The sequence below is a fragment of the Aquarana catesbeiana genome, linkage group LG10, assembly GCF_042186555.1.
Source record: "Aquarana catesbeiana isolate 2022-GZ linkage group LG10, ASM4218655v1, whole genome shotgun sequence".
NCBI classification, from domain to species: Eukaryota; Metazoa; Chordata; class Amphibia; order Anura; family Ranidae; genus Aquarana; species Aquarana catesbeiana.
Window position 1 is genome coordinate 23,656,459 of NC_133333.1, and position 18,124 is coordinate 23,674,582.

Below are 18,124 nucleotides of genomic sequence, written 5' to 3' on the forward strand. Positions count from 1 at the left end.
GAGGCAAAGATGGCAGCTTCCTTGGCTGAAAACGATAGGAGGGTTTACTTCCACTTTAAGTAGGGTTGCCACCTGTCCGAGATTCACCCGGACAGTTTGGGTTTGGAATCATGCGTCTGGGTTTCAGACTGACTGAAACCCGGACACATTATTCAGACTGGACTATGGCTTCCCATCAGGGTTGCTGGCTGCAGTTGTCTAAGCTGAGAGTGTCTGTCTTTCTTTCTTTTACAGTGCCCAAAGCCATCACTAACAATTTCCCCCCAAAACACACACACAGACAGGAGAGGAGAGAGGGCTCGATCTGCACCTCTTCCCACCACCCCTACCCCTCTGTGTCTGCCCGCACCCCAATCTCCAGGGATGTGCCTCAGAAAAGGAAAGTGGGGGCCGGAAATTATACATCTGGATGGGAGGTGCTGACTGCCAAGGGGTGAGTGAGCTCACCATCCATCCCTGTCTGTGACTGAAGTCTCCCCCCTTCTCTCTCCTGCCTCTGAGTGAGTACACTAAGGCAAATCAGGGTTTCTCAGAGCACCGCTTACATCAGAGTTCCCCTTTACACCAGAGGCCACAGTGCTCCCCCTTACATCAGAGTCCTCTCTGTACATCAGAGTTCTCAGTGTTCCCCCTTAAATCCGGGTTCCCAGAGCATCCCTTATGTTAGAGTCCCCAGAGTTCTCCCTTACATCAGAGTCTGCAGAGTCTCTCCTTACAGTGAAAGGGAACTCTGCAAGTTCAGATGTAAAGGGGAACTCTGTGGACTCTGATGTAAAGGGGGACTCCAGTTATTAACTTCATATGATTAGAAATGTTATTTAATAGCAAAATATATGTATATTTAATACTATAAAACAAAATTGCTGTGCTCCACGAAATTGTTTGGGTTTAACATGAAGAAAAGGTGGCAACCCTAAATTTAGGTAAGTTTTCATATTTAAAGCAAAAACTTCCCCATCCATCCATAATTACATGTTGATTGTGAGAGTGAAGTTCTGCTTTAAAGTAGAACTAAAGGGACAACTTTTCTTAACCTTCGTTATACTTTAATGGATATTTAAAACCAAGAACAAAAGTGTAATATATTGTACCTTACCAGCCCTTGGACTTGGTGGCTTCATTGGTTTTCTCTTTGCAGGATAAGAACATTTTCTGCAAGTACCAAAAATATTTATTGATCCTGCTAGAAATCCAGTGTCCTTGTAACTTCCTGTGAGCTGAATAATTGAAAGGGGACGACACACTGAGCACCCAAGAAGATCAAAACTGAGGATGAGGTGAGTTTCTTATACAACTTATTTATCTAAACTAACTTAGGGCACTTCTACACTGATTCAGTGTGGTGCAGCGCAGTGTACCCGTGGTTTGCCATAGACTTCTATTATGTGCCGTGGTTTTGTGTGCTTTCTGAAATCAAGCGGAGGTCCTGTGGGTGGAAGCCCTGGACGGAGGTGGACAGGTGGGCAGTCTAGGGATGCAGTGTTGGGCACTCTTGTGGACAGGGCTGCTGTTAGAAATCATGGCGGGGGGGGCACACAGGGAGGCCCAGACCGCAGATCGAAGAGGTGGATAATAAAATCGATCCCCTTGCAGCGCAGCCAAGGGGAGAAAACTGGTAGCGGTGCAGGAGGATCCACAAGAGTCACAAGGCAGTACAGCTCAGCGGGTGCTCAGGCCCCCCTTTTGAACTGATGCGGCCTGGTATAGGAGGGCTGGCTGTACTGCCTTATCAGTGGCCCTGCTTGGGGAGGATGCCCAGCAGGGGCATTGCTAGGTGGTAAAATAACCAGGGGCTTCAGCCCGAAGTCCAAGGCCGGCATGGGGGGGGGGGGCGTTTGTTGCGCAGGGTTTTTTGTCTGGGCGGTGGGGTTGTGTGGCGGGGGGAGGGGGTAAGCTCACTTGCTGGTTGCTGCCTGGCTTACCAGTGCCCATCAATGCTGACCACTAAGCTCACCTGACTGATACACTGACCATTACACTGACCTACCTGACATACTTACACTGACCTACCTGACATACACTGACCTACCTACCTGACATACATACACTGACCTACCTGACCAGGAGACAGACTTCATGTGTCCTGCAGCAGCTCTGCTCAGCCATGGTGTGCGGTGCGCCCATCATCATCACAGCAGGCAGCCAGAGGAGGAGAGTAGAGCCGGCCGCCCGAGTGCCGAACCAGGATCGGGGGTCCCAGTGATGTGGCATGGTGGCAGCATTGTAATTCCCACCTTCTGGAGCCTGCAGCGCCTATGATGGGTTTCACACATCCCCCGGTCCTGGCCTTGGACTAGTGGGGCTTCCATCATAGGCGCTGCAGGTCACCAGAGGGAGGGCGGGCAGTGAAAGATAATGTAATCTCTCTGCTGACCGTGGCTGCACAGTGAGAGCGGAACAACAGTGATGCAGGGTGGGCGGTGAGTGGTGATGTTATCTCTCTGCTCTCTCTCCCAGCTCTTCCGTACTGCCTGCCCGCTCTCTGGTGCTGCCCACCGCACTCACGGCCCGGCTGCAGAGAGGCCACGGCCGTCTCTGAGAGACTCTGGGCTATGGGCCCCAGATTCGGGGCTATAGCCCCAAAAGCCACCCCCTAGCGACGCCACTGCATCTAGGGTACCCTGTGTGTTTTTTGTGATCCTGAATCCCCCTGAATATCACTAAGGAAACGCCAATGTATAAATACCCCTATTTTTACTTTCTTATTACTAGCATACAGGAAGATTGATGTATAAAGAAAGGGAATTTTACCTTTTTACGTTTTGCTTTTATCTCCACCTCCTAATTTTTTTTTTTTTATGTTGTTCCTGTTGTTTCATGTTCATCTATAACTGCAGTGGTTTATGAAATTGGTAAACTGTGGAGTAATCAGCAAGATTGCAACAACTTCCTTCTCTTGGCGGTGGGTTTAAGGAAAGTACTGTCTGAGTAAGCAGGAGACGGACAAGCTTCACAGAAGCATCAGCCATGGACCTGGTCATGGGAATACTGCTAGGACTTCTCCTAAAAGGTAAAAAAATCTGATCAGGTTGACTACCGAGATCAAAGCTATATAATCTTTTTGAAAAGCTGAATATCAAGATTGTCTGCTTGGTGGAGCAATAGAGCTGATTTACTAAGAAGGTTGATCTTCCAACAGGACAACGACCCTAAGCACACACCTAAAGCCTCGTACACACGATCAGACAGGAAATGTTCGCTGTCAGGCTGTTGGTGGAAAATCCGACCGTGTGTACGCTCCATCGGACAATTGTTGTCGGACTTTCCCCTAACAAATGTTGGCTAGCATGTCTTCAAATTTTCCGCCAACAAATGTTTGTTGTCGGATTTTCCGATCGTGTGTACACAAGTCTGTCGGACAAAAGTCCAAAGTACAAACACGCATGCTCGGAAGCAGAAGCAGTCGGTCTTGTAAACTAGCGATCGTAATAGAGAATTAACATTCGTGACGCAGCAAATTATGAAATCTCGACATGCAGCGCACAATTCTCTTCTTCTTTAATGGGATAATAATGAAGCTGCTTTGCTGGTGATACTGATGGAGTTATGGCAAATTAATTTTCAAAGGCTTTTTTTTTCTAGTGATATCAAGAAAAAGATTATTATGCTTTTCTTTTTATTTGGGAAAGTTACCATTATCCCGTAGTTTTTAAGATCAAAGATACAACTATGTTGGTGTCCCTTGTCAATTTTACATTGTATTTTTTTTAAATGTAACTGCCGACTCCCAAACTGTCATTTGAAGTAAAACACATAGCCAAGTATTATTCTACACTATTTTAATTTAAAAAAATAATAAAATTAGACATGCTATCTGCCAATAGAACTTAATAAAAAAGTGCATTCTATGCATCCAAAAATATAGAAAAAATACCAAATCAAATCATTATTATTCAACCAAAAAAAATAATGTCAAAGCAATAACTCCAAGGCCAATAATAAATAACACATTATCTCCTCCGATTCCGCAACATGGCTGGCTGACGAACGGCTGTTCAGAAACTAACTGAAAAGCGCTAAATGAAAAGCGCTAAATGAAAAACGCAAAATGAAAAGCGCGAATCAACACTCACCAAACTTCTACTAACACGAAATTAGCAGAAGGAGTACAAAGGGTGGCGCTAAAGAGCTGAAAAAACACGTAGTACGTCACTATGTTCGTGATTGTTGGCCAACATTTGTGTGACCGTGTGTATGCAAGACAAGTTTGAGTCAACGCCCTTCGGACAAAATTCCACGGTTTTGTTGTCGGAAAGTCCGATCGTGTGTGCGGGGCTTTAGACAACAAAAGAGTGGCTACGGGATAACTCTGTGAATGTCCTCGAGTGGCCCGGCCAGAGCTGGAGAGTGTAAAACCTGGTGCAGCTGTGTATGGTAGCCAATCAGCTTCTAACTTCAGCTTGTCCGACTAAGCTTTGAGAAAACCCGGATCTTGCACTCTGCAGTTTTAGTAAGTCAACTCCATGAGTTGTTCCCGACTTTTCCGAAATCTTGTTGTATTGTTATCTGCACATTTTGTTTGAGTTCTATTCCAGATCATATGTTGAAACCAGTAGAAGCGCAGACATTTGAATTTCCACAAAGCATGAAAACTTTGGAAGGTTCCTGTGTTGTCATCCCATGCAAGTTCACCTATGCTAAACCAAATCTGGTCATCAAATGGCTCCATTACAATCAGGGAGAAATCTATAACAGCAAGAATTCGAGTTTGGTGCTCAAGTCTTTTTTGGGACGTGTATCTTTGGTGGGTGACCTGGCCAAAGGCAACTGCACCATCAAGATCATTAATGTGAACTCCGTGGATAATGGCCGTTACTCTCCTCAGATCGACTCGGATCCACCAGCACTGGCGGAAGAAAGCAAGAAATATGTTACTCTTTATGTTAACAGTAAGTGGAAAAGTCTAACCGGAGTAAAGATTTTCAATTACCAATGAAATCTGCATATACTGTGTAATATTTATGGGGAGTTGCCACATGAGGATGAAGTAGGGCTGTCATGTTGACCATATGAATCAGGTTAGTGGCTTGCTTGTCACACTGAACCTGCTCACTTGATAAGTATGCGAATCATTGACTTAGAAAAAAGTGTGCATCAAATTAACCATATGACCCCCGGAAGATTTACTCCCCCCCCCCCCCCATGACCAGGCCATTTTGTTTTGCGATACGGCACTGCGTTACTTTAACTGACAATTGCGCGGTCGTGCAGCGATGTAACCAAGTAAAATTCTTGTCCTTCTTTTCCCCCCACAAGTAAAGCTTTCTTTTGGTGGTATCTGATCACCTCCGCGGTTTTTATTTTTTTGCGCTATAAACAATTAACAACAATTTTGTGAAAAAAACCCCAAAAAACAGTATTTTTTACTTTGTGCTACCCTGTTTCCCCGAAAATAAGACCTAGCGTGATTGTCGGTGATGGCTGCAATATAAATCCTACCCCCCAAATAAGCCCTAGTTAAAGTCCTTGTAGGCCTTTTTTTCAGGGTAGGGATTATTTTTGGGGAAACAGAGTAGGGCTAATTTGGGGGGTAGGGCTTATATTGCAGCCATCACCGACAATCATGCTAGGTCTTATTTTCGGGGAAACAGGGTATAAAACATATGCAATAAAAAAATTGAAAAAAAAAAATCTAATTTCTTGATTAATTTAGGCCAATATGTATTTTGCTACATGTTTTTGGTAAAAGAAAAAAATCCCAATAAGTGTATATTGATTGATTTGCGCAAAAGTTATAGCGTCTACAAACTATGGGATAGTTTTATTTATTTATTTAAAACGTTTTTTTAAAGCAATGGTAGCAATCAGTGGCTTATAGCGGGACTGCGATATTGCGGCGGACAAATCGAAAACGAAGTGACACTTTGGACACTTTTTGGGGACCAGTGACACCAATACAGTGATCAGTACTAAAAAAAAATATACACTGTCACTGTACTAATGACACTGACTGGGAAAGGTGTTAACATCAGGGGCGATCAAAGGGTTAACTGTGTGCTTTCTCACTGTGCAGGAGGTGCTTTTACAATGGGAAGGAATTGATCCATTGTTCCTGATTTGCAGGAACACAGGATCAATACCCAACGCTTTATCCTGGCCTAGGCCGACAAGGCCCAGGCCTAGGGCAGCACTTTGCAGGGGGGGGCAGCACGGAAAGAGTCCCCGCTGGCTTGAGCTACACTGTTAGTGTAGCGCCAGTCTTATGGGGCATACTGAACTGAGAGGCAAATTAGTCTAACGCCCCTATAAAGCTGCCGCACTGCTTCCGGTATGAGGGCAGCCGGCATTCCGCAACTGTGGGGGGGGGGGGCGCCACTTCTAATTTTGACTGTCCTATCATCCTGGACCCCAAACCTTCCTCACTGTGCTATATTTTCTGCTGCACCATTGGCATGGTTTTATATTCTTAGTCCTCTCCATAAAATTATCAGAAATTTGTGCTTAAAGTAGAACTATAGGCAACGCTTTTTTTTTTTTTAAATTTTGGATAGAGTAAAAAAGGGTTATAACCCCTGTCAGTTTATTTTTTATCACCCCTGTCCCATTGCAGCTATTTCCCTTCACTTCCTGCCCCATAGCCAAACAGGAAGTGAGAGGAAATCTATGCAAATTAAGGGAATCCATTGCCCCCCCAGGCCCTCAGAACTAGTGACTAGTGTCCCCACTCAAAAATTTCAGGGCATGTCTTAAACAGCAAGGGGTGTGGCCTTGACAGGAAGGGGTGGGTCATATTTAAATTAGCGGGTACACGAGTTTAGTCAGGCCTAGGGCAGCACAAAACCTAAATACACTACAATCAATACCTCCCCCACACCTCCCAACATTTTGAGATGGGAATGAGGAACACCTACTAGCAAATGTATGTAGGCATAAGACACACCCCCTGCCACACCCCCTTAAAGGAGAATTAACCAAAAACAAAAGTTTAATTAAATTCAGAAGTGCTTTTTTTTACCACTACTATTCCTTTATATTGGCTTTAAAAATTTACAAATGCAGCAATTTAGAAATTGGATGAGACGTTTAGCACTGGAAATCACTTTTTGAAAGATAAAAAGTGCATTTTATATACAACTATATAGATCAGACCAAAATGAGGGACAAATGAGGTGGAAAGAGGGACAGAGGGACCTTGTTCCAAATCAGGGACAGTCCTTCGAAATCAGGGACAGTTGAGAGCTATGCTCCCCTGCTAACAGAACAGCAATCTGCCATGTTTACATAGGCAGATTGCTGTTCTGGCTGTGTACGGTACAACCGGCGGGTGCCGGCGGACATGGAGTCCCACCCCTGGGCTCCCTTTGTGAGTGATCACAGTGGGAGTGGGTTGCCGGTGGCGCGCGTTTGCGCCCTAGACCAGGAATTGTCAGATCTTGTACTAGATACGTGATCTCGCACAGGATATCTGCAGTGGGCAGTCAGGAAGTGGTTAAGTTGGATTAAAGCTTAAAGTGTTGGTTCACCTTTATAGAAAAAATGAGAAGGTAAACTTTTGCTGTACACCCTCCCCAGTCCTCGCTCTATTTACCTCCGGGGATGCTGAGCTGTAAGTGCCGCTGGTCCACCAGCCACTCATCTCCCTCCCTCTCTCACTTCTCATCTGGAATGGACCTGAGTGACTCTGATTGGTCAACGCTTGAACAGTAAATCACTTTGGTCTGTCCGAGAAGCCCTGCATAGAGAAGAGAGGGAAGAGCGAATCACTGGACCAGCTGTGTGGGCACTGACAGCTCAGCATCCCCCGGGGGTAAGTATGATGATGTAGAACGGTGGTCTTCAAACTGTGGCCGGGGGGGCCAGATGTGGCCCTTTGCTTGCCTTTATCCGGCCCTTGGAGCACTATTCCTCCTACTGATATGAGACACTATTCTGCCAACTGACAGTGGCAATGGGGCACCATTTCTCCTATTATGTAGATATTTGCCAGCACACCAAGGATCAGCACAAGGTGGCGTCTGGACGCCACCTTGTGCTGATCCTTGGTGTGCTGGTAAATATCCTTGGTGTGCTGGTAAAGATCTACGTTGTGTCTTGAACCAGTATCCAGCTGGTTGTTGCTGCAGCACCCAAACCTTTATAGCTTATACCCTGAACGTGTGCGATGGGAATATGAAACATTACCATTTCTCCTACTGACACCAACAACGGGGCACTATTCCTCCCAGTGATGCCAAGGAAGGGATACTATTCCATTCCTCCCAACATTTAGAGATGGGAATGAGGGACACCTACTAACAAATGTATGTAGGCATAGGACACGCCCCCTGCCACACCCTTTTAAAGGAGAATAACCCCAAAAAAAGATTAATTAAATCCACAAGGGCTTTTTTTTACCACTACTATTCCTTAATATTGGCTTTTTTAAAATGTACAAATGCAGCAATTTAGAAATCAGATGAAAGGTTTAGCACTGGGAAACACTTTTTGAAAGATAAAAAGTGCATTTTAAATGGATCAGACCAAAATGAGGAAAAATGAGGGGGGAAAGAGGGACATTGCTCCAAATCAGGCCCTCGAAATCAGGGACGGTTGGGAGCTATGCTATTCCTCCACCTAATACCAAATGTGATGTTTACTCCCACCGAGGCCAGGAAAATTCCCACTCCTGCTGGCCACAGTCCGGCCACCCTAAAGTCTGAAGGACAAACAAATGACCCTTTTGTTTAGTTTGGAGACCCCCCGATGTAGAGAATTTGACGATGTCAATGTTGCTCTCTAAATCGATGAGTGCCCACCACTGGGAGAGGAACCTTCAAGACAGGACTGGCCAGATGACAGAAGATAAAGGTAATTATAAGATAAAAAAGCAAAAAAATAATGGGGGCGGGCGCCCAGAGGGAGGGAAACTCCATGTTCCATGTCAGTGATATAAAAAGATATTGATATCAGAGAAACTGGATCGACAGCCAGGAAACAGCATTTTCAGAAAGCAATGGCAGTTTGCCATTGTGTGGATAGATTTGAGAATTTATATGGTGAAGGGGAAAGGGCAGCAACCTCCAATATGGCATTTAAATACCTAGTGAGTGGCTGACCTGGAACAAGCATGCAGCCAGTGAAGTGTAAAAAAAAAATCAGATTTCCCATGAGGCATACTTCCTCCAGTTCTCGTTATTTGCTGGGTTGTGAAGTCAGGATAGGAATGATGGCCTCAGAGCCTGCCACAATGCAAGTCAGTGTTGATAGCTCCCATATTTAAATCCTCATAAGTTACATTTTCTGTATTAGAAATATAATTCAGTATAAGTCAGTGGGGTTGTTTTATTAGAACTGGAGAGTGCAAAATCTGGTGCAGCTATGCATGGTAGCCAATCAGCTTCTAACTTCAGCTTGTTCAATTAAAGTGGTGTTCCAAAAAAAAATAAATAAAAAAAAAAAACATTTGGAATTTTTTTTTTTTACTCACCTCTAAATGCCTGTTGCTAGGGGGTCCCTCGTAGTCTGCCTCTTCCAGTGCCTGGGCTGGTGACATCACTTCCCCTCGGCACAGGATGAGCTCAGCTCTGCTCCCTCCCTCCTGTCAATCATCTGGGACCCATTATAGGTCCCAGATGACTGAGCGGCCAATCACGGCGCCCGGCGCCGCTCGTGCATGCGGAGTGGGTGTACTGCTGTGAAGCCACAGCCCGGCGCCCACAGTTGCAATGCCGGCGCCGCCGAACGAAGGGGGAGACGAGCGGGGCTTCGATCCCCCCGCATCGCTGGACCCTGGGACAGGTAAGTGTACAATTAAAAGTCAGCAGCTGCAGTATTTGCAGTTGCTGACTTTTAATTTTTTTTTTTTTTTTAAATGGGAACTCCTCTTTAAGCTATGACAATAAAATCTGGAAGCCGATTGGTTTCTCTGCAGAGCTGCACCAGATTCTGCACTCTCCAGTTTTAGTAAATCAACCCCATTGCTACCATAATAGCAACCTATTTCATTTTTCTTGGGCTAGCAAAACATCACCAGTATTTTAAAATTGTAGTAGCTAAAACACTTGTTTACATTTATCACATTACCTAAATAATGTTTTGATGTTTGTGGCTTATTTAAACTGCTTTAAAGAGGAAGTAAACTCTCCCACTCTGATGCTGCTTTTCATTAAGTCCATTATAATAAGTAATTATCAAACTATAGCCACTGTAATCCAGCCCAAATCACATATTACTTTTTTTAAAGCAATGGGAATGAGGAACACCTACTAGCAAATGTATGTAGGCATAAGACACACCCCCTGCCACACCCCCTTAAAGGAGAATTAACCAAAAAAAAAAAAAAGATTAATTAAATCCAGAACTTTTTTTTACCACTATTCCTTTATATTGGCTTTAAAAATTTTCTAAAGCAGCAATTTAGAAATTGGATGAGACGTTTAGCACTGGAAATCACTTTTTGAAAGTTAAAAAGTGCATTTTATATACAACTATACAGGGACAAATGAGGTGGAAAGAGGGACAGAGGGACCTTGTTCCAAATCAGGGACAGTCCTTCGAAATCAGGGACAGTTGAGAGTTTAAAAAACTTGTTTCCAGGGGTAAGGCAGCGCCATCTTAAGTATTGTTTTCTGAGTCCACAGTAGAGTGTATTTCCGCCCTTACATTGAGCACTTCCTGTACTGTTAATCAAGCCTCCTTCTCAATCCAACGTTTCCATGGCAACCGTGTTTCACTGCTCATAGTTGACTTGTTTTATTTCATAGTATTTACTTGTGCCTATTATCTAGTGTTTGCCTGTGTCAGTCTTATCAGCTTCAGCTGATAAGGCTGCAGTAATCCTGTCCGATGCCCAAGTTTACACTGCATGTGATGTCACATGGTCACATGGGGTGTAGTAGGAAGATCTGAATGATTATGCAGTCTCGTGGGATTTCAGTGTTGTGCTGTAGGAAGATCTGATAATAGACAGACAAGTACACAGAGCGTGCTGTAAATTAGGGGAGATCTGGGCATGCTCAGTGAAGTCATTCCAAAGAACAAAAAGGATTACAACAATACTAAGCAAATAAGGAGATATCTACAAGCAGTGTTCATTAGGGTTTTTTATGCTGATTTACATGGGACAAAGTTGTTGGGGAGAGTTTACAACCACTTTAAAGCCCAACTGCATTGTCAAAAGTATTGGGACACCTGCCTATACATGCACATGAACTTTAAAGGCATCCCAGTCTTAGTCTGTAGGGTTCAATATTGGGTTGGCCCACCCTTTGCAGCTATAACAGCTTCAACTCTTCTGGGAAGGCCGTCCACAAGGTTTAGGAGTGTGTCTATGGGAATGTTTGACCATTCTTCCAGAAGGGCATTTGTGAGGTCAGGCACTGATGTGGATTAGAAGGCCTGGCTCGCAGTCTCCACTCTAATTCATCCCAAAGGTGTTCTATCGGGTTGAGGTCAGGACTCTGTGCAGGCCAGTCAAGTTCCTCCACCCCAAACTCACTCATCCACACTATATTGCCAAAAGTATTGGGCCATCCCTCCACTCCAAATCATTTGGTGGAGGGGGGATTTATGGTGGGGGGTTGTTTTTCAGGGGTTGGATTGGCCCCTTAGTTCCAGTGAAGGGAACTCTTAAAGCGTCAGCATACCAAGACATTTTGGACAATTTCATGCTCCCAACTTTGTGGGAACAGTTTGGGGATGGCCCCTTCCTGTTCCAACATGACTGCGCACCAGCGCACAAAGCAAGGTCCATAAAGACATGGATGGTGAGTTTGGGGTGGGGGAACTTGACTGGCCTGCACAGAGTCCTGACCTCAACCCGGTAGAACACCTTTGGGATGAATTAGAGCGGAGACTTTGAGCCAGGCCTTCACGTCCATATTAGTGCCTTTCCTCACAAATACGCTTCTGGAAGAATGGTCATTCCCACAGACACACTCCTAAACCTTGTGGACAGCCTTCCTAGAAGAGTTGAAGCTGTTATAGCTGCAAAGGGTGGGCCAACTCAATATTGAACCCTACGGACTAAGACTGGGATGCCATTAAAGTTCATGTGCGTGTAAAGGCAGGTGTCCCAATACTTTTGGCAATATAGGATATATGGTATACAGCTCAACCAACAGCATGGGAGGGGTGGGGCGCTTATGGGGATGGGGAGCCTGAAGTTGGCATTAATGCTTGAAAAATCTTTACAGAGCTGTGGTTTTAGTCTCTTTCCTTTGTATTTATTTGTTTCCTCCAATTCGTCCTTCTTCAGTCTCTCCCTTTCTCCTCTTTCTGTCTTTCCTCCCTCGTATCGGTTCCACATGCTAACATAATAGAAGTATTATACTTGCTCCCATCTTTCCCTGTTTATATCTTGTACAGACATCCCAGAACCCATTATATTATCTGGTCCTGGTAAACCGATAGAAGGAAATACCTATGTCTTCACTTGTCATGCCAAACACACCTGTCCTGCCAACCCACCAACACTCACATGGAACTTCAAGAGCCTGCCTGCCAAAACGCATCACAGAGAGTTGGGAGATGGAGTGTGGGAAACCGTCTCAAAACTAACCTACAAAGCAGAGTCAGTAGACAACGGGAAGACCCTGAAATGTTTTGCAGAGTATCCTAACAAACAAAAAACAGAAACACGACAGATGCTAAACATATTGTGTGAGTAACATTAAAATATTGCAGAAGAGTTATTTAAATGTCATATAACATAAGCCAACAAAAAGCTACTTAGCAATATATGAACCTCCAAGAGTGCCAGCTACGCTACATTGTCAAAAGTATTGGGACACATGCCTTTACACGCACATGAACTTTAACGGCATCCCAGTCTTATGCCCCGTACACACGGTCGGATTTTTCTATGGAAAATGTCCGATCGGATCGTGTTGTCCAAAATTCCGACCGTGTGTGGGCTCCATCGGACATTTTCCATCGGATTTTCTGACACACAAAGTTGGAGAGCAGGATATAAAATTTTCCGACAACAAAATCCGTTGTCGGAAATTCCGATCGTGTGTACACAAATCCGACGGACAAAGTGCCACGCATGCTCAGAATAAATAAAGAGATGAAAGCTATTGGCCACTGCCCCGTTTATAGTCCCGACGTACGTGTTTTACGTCACCGCGTTCAGAACGATCGGATTTTCCGACAACTTTGTGTGACCGTGTGTATGCAAGACAAGTTTGAGCCAACATCCATAGGAAAAAATCCTAGGATTTTGTTGTCGGAATGTCCGATCAATGTCCGATCGTGTGTACGGGGCAGTAGTCCGTAGGGTTCAATATTGAGTTGGCCCACCCTTTGCAGCTATAACAGCTTCATGTTTGTGTAAAGGCAGGCGTCCCAATACTTTTGACAATATAGTGTAGCTGGCACTCTTGGAGGTGGACCTTTCATTCATTCAAATTTGAGTAAATTTAGGGGTTGATTTAGTAAGACTGGAGACTGGAGAGTGTAAAATCTGGTGCAGTTCTGCTTAGAAACCAATCAGCTTCTAGTTTTCTTTTTTAGTTAAAGTGGAGTTCCCATTATAAAAAAAAAAATTAAAGTCAGCAGCTACAAATACTGCAGCTGCTGACTTTTAATAATTGGACACTTACCTGTCCCAGGGTCCAGGGATGCGGGGGATAGAAGCCCCGCTCATCTCCCCCTCCGTTCGGCGGCGCCGGCATTGCAACTGTGGGCACCCGGCTGTGGCATTACTGCCGGGCACCCACTGCGCATGCGCGAGCGGCGCCGCACGCCATGATTGGCTGCTCAATCATCTGGGACCTGTAATGTGTCCCAGATGATTGACAAGAGGGAGGGGGCAGAGCTGATCTCCCCTCCTGCGCCGAGGGAAGTGACGTCAGGAGGCCAGGCACAGAAGGAGGCAGACTACGAGGGACCCCCTAGCAACAGGCATTTAGAGGTGAGTAAAAAAAAAAAAAAATTTCTCCAAATGTTTTTTTTTTATTTTTTTAATCACAATAATTATTATTTTTTTTTTTTTTTTTGGGGGGTGGAACTCCACTTCAAAGCTTAATTGAACAAGCTGAAGTTAGAAGCTGATTGGCTACCATGCACAGCTGCTGCACCAGATTTTGCACTCTCCAATTTTAGTAAGTCAAACCCTTATGCCCTGTACACACGGTCGGACATTGTTCGGACATTCCGACAACAAAATCCTAGGATTTTTTCAGACGGATGTTGGCCCAAACTTGTCTTGCATACACACGGTCACACAAAGTTGTCGGAAAATCCGATCGTTCTAAACGCGGTGACGTAAAACACGTACGTCGGGACTATAAACGGGGCAGTGGCCAATAGCTTTCATCTCTTAATTTATTCTGAGCATGCGTGGCACTTTGTGCGTCGGATTTGTGTACACAAGATCTGAATTTCCGACAACGGATTTTGTTGTCGGAAAATTTTATAGCCTGCTCTCAAACTTTGTGTGTCGGAAAATCCGATGGAAAATGTGTGATGGAGCCCACACACGGTCGGAATTTCCGACAGCAAGGTCCTATCACACATTTTCGATCGGAAAATCCGACCGTGTGTACGGGGCATTAGGCTTTAAATATGCAAATTTCTCTACAATAACGACTGGGCACCTTGCAAAGAAACTCCTGTGTTGAAGGTCATGGTCTTCCAGTTGTGCTCCTGAGGTATCCCTCTAACACAAGGGCTCCTGGTTGAGACTACAAGCAGCTGAGCCTCCACACATTGCCAAGGCATGGTCCACTCTTGTCACAACAAAGGTTAAAAGACACAAGAACCCTGCAATTCATAAGAAGGAAATTGTTTTATTATACACAGTGCTTGAGCAAAAATCCAGGTAGATTTAAATCTGCTCTAATAAAATCAGCTTCTACTTTGTTTTCTCTAGATCCTCCAAAAATGGTGTCCGTCCAAAGCACCCACAAGACCGGTCATGTGAGGAAAGGTGAAAAGCCTGTACTGAGTTGTCAGGGTTATGGAAACCCAAATATTACCAATTATACCTGGTACAAGAACAATCAGACCATCCTCTTCAGACACGCGATTCAGGTCCTTCACATCGATGGAATGAAGGAAGACCAGACCGGACAGTATTATTGTGTGGCCAGTAACGATATCGGGGAGACCAAATCTGAGCCAATCATACTAATTTGTAAGCATAATGGGCGGGGAGGGGGATTTATGATCGTATTAACAACTATTTAGAGGACATTGCCTCTCTGACTACTGGGCATAGACAAATCACAGCTACTCCAATTTTTATCCATGCATCCTTCTGTGTGTTGCAATAAGGCCCCTTTCTTTCACACAGGGTGGACTCCAATTAGATCAGAAGAGGATCTGTCTGCTGATCAGAGCTCTAATGGGCGGATGAGCGGCGCCTGTGCTCTACCCCGGTGTAGGCGTACTCTGCTGTTCTTTTTACACCGGACCACCATCTGATTGTCCAAGACGGAGGAGGATGAATCCTAATTTACGTCCAACTACCTCCGATCTGATCCACCTAGACAGAAGAGGATGGATCCCCTTCCGTTTCTTTTAATGGACCGAATCGGATTGGAGGTAGGCGGGTGTAAACGGACACAAATCAGGGTCTCAAACTGGAGGCCCTCCATCTGTTGCGAAACTACAAGTCCCATGAGGGCATTGCAAGGCGATTACAGTTACAAGCATGACTACCACAGGCAGGGGCATGGTGGGACTTGTGGTTTCGCAACAGCTGGAGGGCCACCAGTTTGAGACCCCTGGTTTACACCCACCGGTCCATAGGGGTGAATGGAGGGTCGGACCTGATGGGACCCTTCATGTGAATAGAGCGTAATTTGCGAGGGGATTCCAAATGAGAAAAGAAAATAGCCTAATAACTACAGCTGTAGACCTCCTTCTTGAAAATGAAGTCCCTGCTAATCAGACCCAAATGTTAGAAGAGCCTCTGAGTACTTCTTACTGTTGCACAAAGCTAACAGAGTAATGCCTGAGATTTAGTTGCTCATCTTTTTTCTCCTCATCACATGGACATAAAACCTCTACCTTTCCCCGCATTTTTCGCTCCTCTCTTGTCATTTTGGCCTGTTCTCATCACAACTCCTCTGCCCCACTCCCTGTTGTGTCCTCCTCCCCCCTTCCTCCATAAAGAATCAGGTTTGTGCTGGACTGATGGGATCCGTTGATGGTCATGGGTGGGTGATTGTATGGGCAAAAAGGAAGAAATCCCTTCTTCCAGTTGGTTGTGCCCAATGATGGATGGTGGTGGTGGACCCTCTTTGGGGCTCGGGCTGCTACCTTTCCCATACAGCCTTATGGTCATTTCAGCAAAAGGACCTGGGTAGGGTAGAAGGAGCGCCCAGTGTCCAATAAACTGCAACTTTGATGTACGGTTCATAAGACGTTTATTAAAAGTGTAAACATGCACATCAAGCCGACGCATTATAAACTGACTCCACATCCCTAGTAAGCACTCTGCCATTCTGCCTTCCAAAACCTCATAATCAATATATCATTTTAGGAATCATTCCCATCCAATAGCATGCAGCAACAGCCCTGAAGAAGGAGGGAGTCCATTCGACCTGAAATACGTTGGCTTCATGTACATGTGTACACTTTTAACCACTTGACCTCCAAAAGATTTACCCCCCCTTAACCATTTGCTGACCGTCCCATAGCAATTTCTACTGCTACAAGGCGGCCGCGCTGCGCAGAATCACATCTATATACATGATCCTGCACTTCCCGGTATTGGGCGTGAGTGTGCGCCACCGGCGGGAGCTGATCAGCGGGTCCCATGGACCCAATGTCCTCTGACACCCACTGATTGTTCAGTACACAGGCAGAACGGTGATCTACTTATGTAAACAAAGCTGATAGCCGTTCTTTCAGTAAGGAAGGCATTGATCCTGTGTTCCTGCAAAGCAGAGACACGGATCTATGCCCTCCTCTAGTCAAAGCACCTCCCACACAGTAGTAAAACACCAGCTAGGCACACAGTTACCCCTTTGATGGCCCCTGATGTTAACCCCTTCCCAGCCAGTTTCATTAGTACAGTAACAGCGCATATTATTTAGCACTGATCACTGTATTAGTGTCACTGGTCCCCAAAAAAGTGTCAAAAGTGTCACTTAGTGTCCGATTTGTTCGCCGCAATATCGCAGTCCTTCTAAAAGTCGCTGATTTCCGCCATTACTAGAGAAAATAAATAAATAAATAAAAATTCCATAAATATATTACATAGTTTATAGACGCTATAACTTTTGCGCAAACCAATCAATATACCCCTTTGGATTTTTTTTGTCGCTTCCGCCCATAGCTCTTAAAGGGCCATTTTTGTTTTTTTAAATGACAATTTTTAAAAATTTTTTTTTATTGCATTTTAGTATAAATATGAGATCTGAGGTCTTTTTGACCCCAGATCTCATATTTAAGAGGTCCTGTCATGCTTTTTAAAAAAAAACAGTATAAAAATAAAAAATAAAACATAAAATAAATAGGACGAGCTCGCATGCGTGAGTAGCGCCCGCATAAAACAGTGTTCAAACCACACATGTGAGGTATCACCACGATCGGTAGAGCGAGAGCAATAATTCTCGCCCTAGACCTTCTCTGTAACTCAAAACACGCAACCTGTAGAATTTTTTTAAACGTCACCTATGGAGATTTTTAAGGGTAAACGTTTAACGCCATTCCACGAGCGGGCGCAATTTTGAAGTGTGACATGTTGGGTATCAATTTACTCGGCGTAACATTATCTTTCACAATATAAAAAAAATTGGGCTAACTTTACTGTTGTCTTATTTCTTAATTCAAAAAAAGTGTATTTTTTTCCAAAAAAAGTGCGCTTGTAAGACCGCTGCGCAAATATGGTGTGACAGAAAGTATTGCAACGACCGCCATTTTATTCTCTAGGGTGTTAGGAAAAAAAAATGTATAATGTTCTAAGTAATTTTCTAGCAAAAAAACACTTTTTAACTTGTAAACAAATCATCAAAAAAAGAGGCTCGGTCCTTAAGTGGTTAAAGTAACGCAGGGTAAATCTTCTGGAGCTGAAGTGGTTAAGAATGTAATTGAGCTCCTCTTCTTGTTGTGTCCCTCGGTGTCTTCATATTCCTTCCTTGGCATTCTTCACCCTTCTTCAAAATGTTCAATATCTGGCTTCTTCCAGCGTGGTCTGAATGCTCCTCTCCCCTCTGATACATGTGATTCTATAGAACTGTCACAATGTTTC

General features: G+C 44.5%; 1 protein-coding gene across 2 annotated transcripts in view; it reads left to right on the forward strand.

Annotated features, from left to right (window-relative positions):
* LOC141110458 (B-cell receptor CD22-like) overlaps positions 1-18,124 on the forward strand; it is a 44,273-nt gene that overhangs the window by 13,344 nt on the left and 12,805 nt on the right. The window contains exons 2-6 of one of the 2 annotated variants that reach the window (XM_073601810.1): positions 1,139-1,277; positions 2,838-3,010; positions 4,525-4,889; positions 12,286-12,579; positions 14,795-15,058. In XM_073601810.1, coding sequence (XP_073457911.1) covers positions 4,541-4,889; positions 12,286-12,579; positions 14,795-15,058 — 907 coding nt within the window. In that variant the 5' untranslated portion in view covers positions 1,139-1,277; positions 2,838-3,010; positions 4,525-4,540. The remainder of the gene's footprint in view (positions 1-1,138; positions 1,278-2,837; positions 3,011-4,524; positions 4,890-12,285; positions 12,580-14,794; positions 15,059-18,124) is intronic. The other variant, XM_073601809.1, reaches the window with a different exon arrangement.